Source organism: Empidonax traillii, unplaced genomic scaffold (genome assembly GCF_003031625.1).
Source record: "Empidonax traillii isolate 1590-97213 ecotype Southwest subspecies unplaced genomic scaffold, ASM303162v1 scaffold4159:size10019, whole genome shotgun sequence".
In the NCBI taxonomy this organism is placed as follows: Eukaryota; Metazoa; Chordata; class Aves; order Passeriformes; family Tyrannidae; genus Empidonax; species Empidonax traillii.
Genome location: NW_020959352.1, coordinates 5,097 through 10,019, shown reverse-complemented (window position 1 = coordinate 10,019; position 4,923 = coordinate 5,097). Strand labels below are relative to the sequence as shown.

The following is a 4,923-nucleotide window of genomic DNA, read 5'->3' as shown; positions in this document are numbered from 1 at the left end:
TGCTGTGCACAACCATTTTAAGCTGCCCTACCTTAAGAGAGCAAACTGAGCACGTATTAGCATGCTGAGGTTTTTTTTTTAAATATGTTATTCTTGAATATATTTATTGCAGAAAAATCAAGAAGAAATCCAGAGAGGAAAGCAGAAACTTAGGTGACTTCTTTGGTTAGAAGCTTGGTCTCAACACAAGTGCCAGTCCTACTTACTCTTATACTAAGAATAACGGCAATGGTCCAAGATCCAAGACAACCATCAGCTCTGCCAGTGATTCACCGTCTCATTGCCCCCAGAGAGAGTGTTCTGATCACAAAAAACCTTTGTTATAAAGGCACTGAAATGCCTGCCTTAGACCTCTAAAAGATCCAGAACATGGATTTTTAAACATTTTCCTATCAGTTAAATATAGTACGACCAAACCAATAAACAAACCTCAGCATGTCAATACATTCTATTTTGAGGCACCAAGCTACTATTTGTGGAAGCGAACCCATCACATCAGCATCTCAGTTTTGCTTAACAATTAGCAGCCCAAAAAAAGACTCCCAGAACAGCATCTGCCCCAAATCTTTCATCCCTACCATATTTCAGTTTATAAAAACATTGAACAGGTGAGTCAATAACCAATTTCAGAGCCCACATGGGAAGGTCAATAAAATAAGAGAGAGACAGACAAGAAATTCCAGCCTTATCCACTATATTGGAATGGATTATCCAGTTACAGATTGCTCTGAGTTTGTTTTGTGGGGGTGGGGTTTTTTTTTCTTTGTTTGGGTTTTTTTTTCTTTGTTTGGGTTTTTTTGGGTTTTGTTTTTTAGGGATTTTTTTTTTGGGGGGGAGGGGTTCCATGTTAAATTAATTTAAAAAAAATCAATTGGTAAAGCACGTTCTGTGTTAAACAGAACTTTATTTCTGGTCAAAATCGATAATGCAATCTGATTTATGGAAACCCTGTGTTATTGTGAGACTGTTACAATCCCATGGAACTCTTAAAATGCCAGTACATCAAGCAAACCAAGACAACCCATAAATTCCAGTATAAACTCCTAGTTACTCCTTATTTTACTGTATTTACATTTATGTGCTTATTTGTACCCAAAGTAAAGGTAAACTTCCAAGACACCCTTCCCACTTCCCCCATATTTACTCTTACAACAGGAAACATTTATTTCCTACTCTGTAATTTTACACATTAATTACAGAACCAATGCCATGGTATTGGAAGCAGCTTCATGACTAACTTGGAGATAACACACAACACTTCATTTATAAGTCTGGAAAAAGTGTCACACATTCTTAACTCAACTGGCTTAATAAAGGCAGAAAGAGCGACAGTTGTTGGGGGGAAAAAACCAAGTTTCATCCTTGCTTACCTTGCTCTGTTATATATCATTGCCTCATTGTCATCCAGCACAGTGGACAGCATATCCAGATCACGAAACATTTTCAGCATGTAGTCTGTAAATTTTTGTCCTGCAGCTCTCTCCACAACAGCACTTAAGAGAGTAAAGCCATATGTTGAGTACAAGAACTGACTGCCTTGAAGAAACACAAGGGGAAAGGGAAAAAAACCCATGAATGGCGTGATGCTTAAATGGAATCACAGCTACATATAGGAATGAATAACCAATTAGCAGATTAACTCCCCACTCGCAGTTTAATATGATGTGAATCACAAGTTTATGACACTAAACCCTAGGAAATTCTGTACAAAGCCCCCACACAAACACTTTACTGGACTCCACCATCCTTAAAACAGATAAAACTATTTGAAACACATTATCTCCCCAGAAGAGCACACTCTGGTCTAAATTAATAGAAACTCACCTGGTTTAAAGAATAAAGGATCATTTTTAAATATCTTCAGTGAGTCAATCACACTTTCAAATTTTTCCTTCAAGTAATACTCTTCCTGCTCAAACTCCTTGTCCCTCCTGCCAGGTTTCGAGTTCCTAGTTCTCGTCTCACCGTCCTGTTCCTTCCTTGGTTTGGCAGAATCAGGTTTTTCAGTCCCTTTGCCTTCTCTTTGTTCTTTATCCTGGTGGGGTTTGGTCGGCCTCAGTGCTCTGTTTGCCTTTTCCTTCTCTTCTTTCACTTTCGCGATGTCTTTTTCGTAGTGGCGGATCCCACTCAGATGTGAAACCAACAGTCTGGTCGTAATAGTGACCTGGGACACAGGATAACATGAGCTCCCTTCATTAAAACACATGCCCCAAAATCACCCAACAAGGTAAATTCACCACGATAAGGAATAGGTGAGACCTTTTAAATATCTGTATTAAACCCGGTAAAAATATATACATATACACTTGATATAAAACCACAGGCCTGAATTTTCAGCACTGCTTTTCTGAGCAGCAACATCAGCACTTGTCTAAATGATTTTTAGTGCTTTACAGGAATAGGTCCAGATGCAGGCACCTGTACACAGACAGCTATGCAATGACAAGAACAGAAATAAAAAAAACCCAAACCACTTAATTAATTGTTACCGATAAACAATTACATACCTTTTCGCCCTCGTAGACTTTTTCTGGAAATTCAGGGACGTATTTCTGCACTGGAGCATCTAAATCCAGTTTCCCCTCTTCCCACAGTTTAGCCACAGCCATCATGGTGAGACACTTGCTAATGCTGGCGATTCTCATGATGGTCTCTGGCTTACACAGGACACGGTTCTCCACGTCAGCATAGCCCAGACCTTTGGGAAAACACAACACTCTGGTAGGTGCTTTGCACAGACACAGGCTGAATTAATTATTTGCAGTGATTTACTGGCCCCTTCAATGTTTTTCCTCCAGCTAAGCTGGGATGTGAAGCATTGGACTATGGCAGCTCCTGCTTCAATCAAGTTAATAACTTTTTATTGTAGTAGACTTTTTTCTTCACATTCTATAAAGGATAAAATGAAATATGTTGCCATTTACTGCTATCATTTAAGCTGTAACCAACATATTGGGTTTTTGAAACTCATGAAAATGTTTCTGAAAACAGAGGGTTTTTTTACATCAAATGTCTATGCAATAAGAGCAGTACTAACAGACTCTGCTTAAACCTAAACTGTGTAATCAGAACAATCACTTGCAATTTCTGAAAGGATGACACCTGTTAAATCCTTCCTAGGAAAAATCTGCATCTCAGCCCACAGGTCACCAAATGTGAACCATTTTTATTTTGACTGTTAAGTCCCTGTGGGGAGAACATTTCTTTACCTCCTACATACAGTTCTACCAGACAAATTATCTATTGATTGGAGTGTCTGAATTGTTAATTTTTAAAATGTTCATCAGCTCTCCACAACAGGCACAACTACTCCCCCCATACACTGACCTTCTGACCAGACTTCCTTTCCATCCACAGAAACTCCAACGATTATACCTGGGATTCCTGCTTCATCCTGTCAAAAAACACCAGACAGAGCACATTTAAAACTGCTTTTGCAATGCTGTCATTTTTATCCAGCCTCTGGGAAAAACATACAACAGTAACCACATAAATAATTTCTTTAATAACTCAAGCCAGTTAGGGAACAGGACATGTAAGATGAACTGAACAGAAACAAAACATGACAGAGCTAATATGCAACAGGCAAACTGCATCACCTATCGGCAAGCAGCACTTCAAAGAAGCTTCAACTGGAGTTTCAAAGTAACCACAACGTACTTTTTAAACACAATCTCAGAATGTGCTGAGTTGGAAGGGACCCACAAGGATCATGCCATCCAACCCTCAGCCCTGCACAGGCCCATCCCCAGCGACTGTCCCACCCTGTATCCCAGAGGATCATCCAGACCCTCCTGGAGCTCTGGCAGCCTTGGGGCTGTGCCCACTGCCCTGGGGAGCCTGTTCAGTGCCAACCACCCTCTGGGGGAAGAACCTTTCCCTGAGATCCACCCTGAGCCTGCCCTGACACAGCTCCAGCCATTCCCTGGGGGCTGTCCCTGCTCCCCCCAGAGCAGAGCTCAGTCCTGCCCCTCCTCTGACTGCAGTGAGGTCTCCCCTCAGTCTCCTCCACCTGAACACCCCCAGTGCCCTCACACGGCTCTTGCCTGTCCTCCCCTCAGCCTTTAGGGCCGCCCCCGCTCGCAGTGCCCCACACTGTGCCACAGCCCACAGCCCCGCATGGACCCGGCCCGAGCAGCACCAGCCCGGGCAGCGCTCCCCTCACACCTTGACCCTCCGCAGCAGGTCCCTGCTCCGCTCCACGGCCGCGCCGAAGCCCCGCGGGGGCGGCGGCTCCTCCTCCCGCCCTCCGTCCGCCTCGCCCCGGACCCCCACGGCCAGCCCCAGCGCCAGCCCCCAGCCCCACGGCCGGGCCCTGGGGACCTGCCCGGGCCGCGCCGCCGCCCGGCACATCGACCGGCACAGCACGGCCCGGCTTGGCAGTGTCCGGCTCGGCAGAGCCCGGCTCAGGGCCCGGCACAGCCCCGCCATGGCCGGGCCGGACACGGCACCGCCCGGGCACAGGCACCGCCAGCCGCGCCAGAGCGCATCGAGCGCCGCGCCTGAGGGAGAGCGCGGAGACACCGGCACGGCTGAGCGGGGCAGGTACGGGGGAGGAACAGGGGTTATACACCGGCTGGACACGGGTTATACACGGAATCAAAGATCCCTTAAGTCGCAAAAGCCCACCAGGATCTCCGAGTCCCCCCTGTGCCCCGTCCCCACCTTGTCCCCAGCCCAGAGCACTGAGTGCCACGGCCAGGCCTGCCTTGGACACCTCCAGGGCTGGGCACTCCAAACCTCCCTGGGCAGCCCCTGCCAAGGCCTGACCACCCTTTCCAGCAACAAATTCCTGCTGATGTCCAACCTGTCCCCTGGCACAGCCTGAGGCCGTTCCCTCTCCTCCTGTCCCTGTTCCCTGGGAGCAGAGCCTGACCCCCCCGGCTCCCCCCTCCTGTCAGGGATTGCAGAGCCAGAAGGTCC

General features: G+C 46.7%; 1 protein-coding gene across 1 annotated transcript; it reads right to left on the bottom strand.

Annotated features, from left to right (window-relative positions):
* Nucleotides 1-1,044: 1,044 nt before the first annotated feature.
* LOC114072853 (serine beta-lactamase-like protein LACTB, mitochondrial) lies at nt 1,045-4,431 on the bottom strand. The gene is made up of 5 exons (XM_027910682.1): nt 4,168-4,431; nt 3,328-3,394; nt 2,508-2,698; nt 1,825-2,164; nt 1,045-1,536 (listed from the first exon to the last, which is right to left on the bottom strand). Exons 1-5 carry the CDS (start codon nt 4,429-4,431, stop codon nt 1,367-1,369), a joined length of 1,032 nt encoding a protein of 343 aa, XP_027766483.1. The 3' UTR covers nt 1,045-1,366.
* Between the last annotated feature and the right edge of the window lie 492 nt (nt 4,432-4,923).

What these genes read in the sequence shown, in the direction of transcription:
- LOC114072853 (XM_027910682.1), bottom strand. Translation starts at nt 4,431, where the DNA reads ATGGCGGGGCTGTGCCGGGCCCTGAGCCGGGCTCTGCCGAGCCGGACA. An exon ending in AAGTCTACGAGGGCGAAAAG is followed by an intron (nt 2,165 to 2,507) that starts GTATGTAATTGT and finishes CCTGTGTCCCAG; the next exon opens with GTCACTATTACGACCAGACT. An exon ending in TCCTTTATTCTTTAAACCAG is followed by an intron (nt 1,537 to 1,824) that starts GTGAGTTTCTAT and finishes TGTTTCTTCAAG; the next exon opens with GCAGTCAGTTCTTGTACTCA.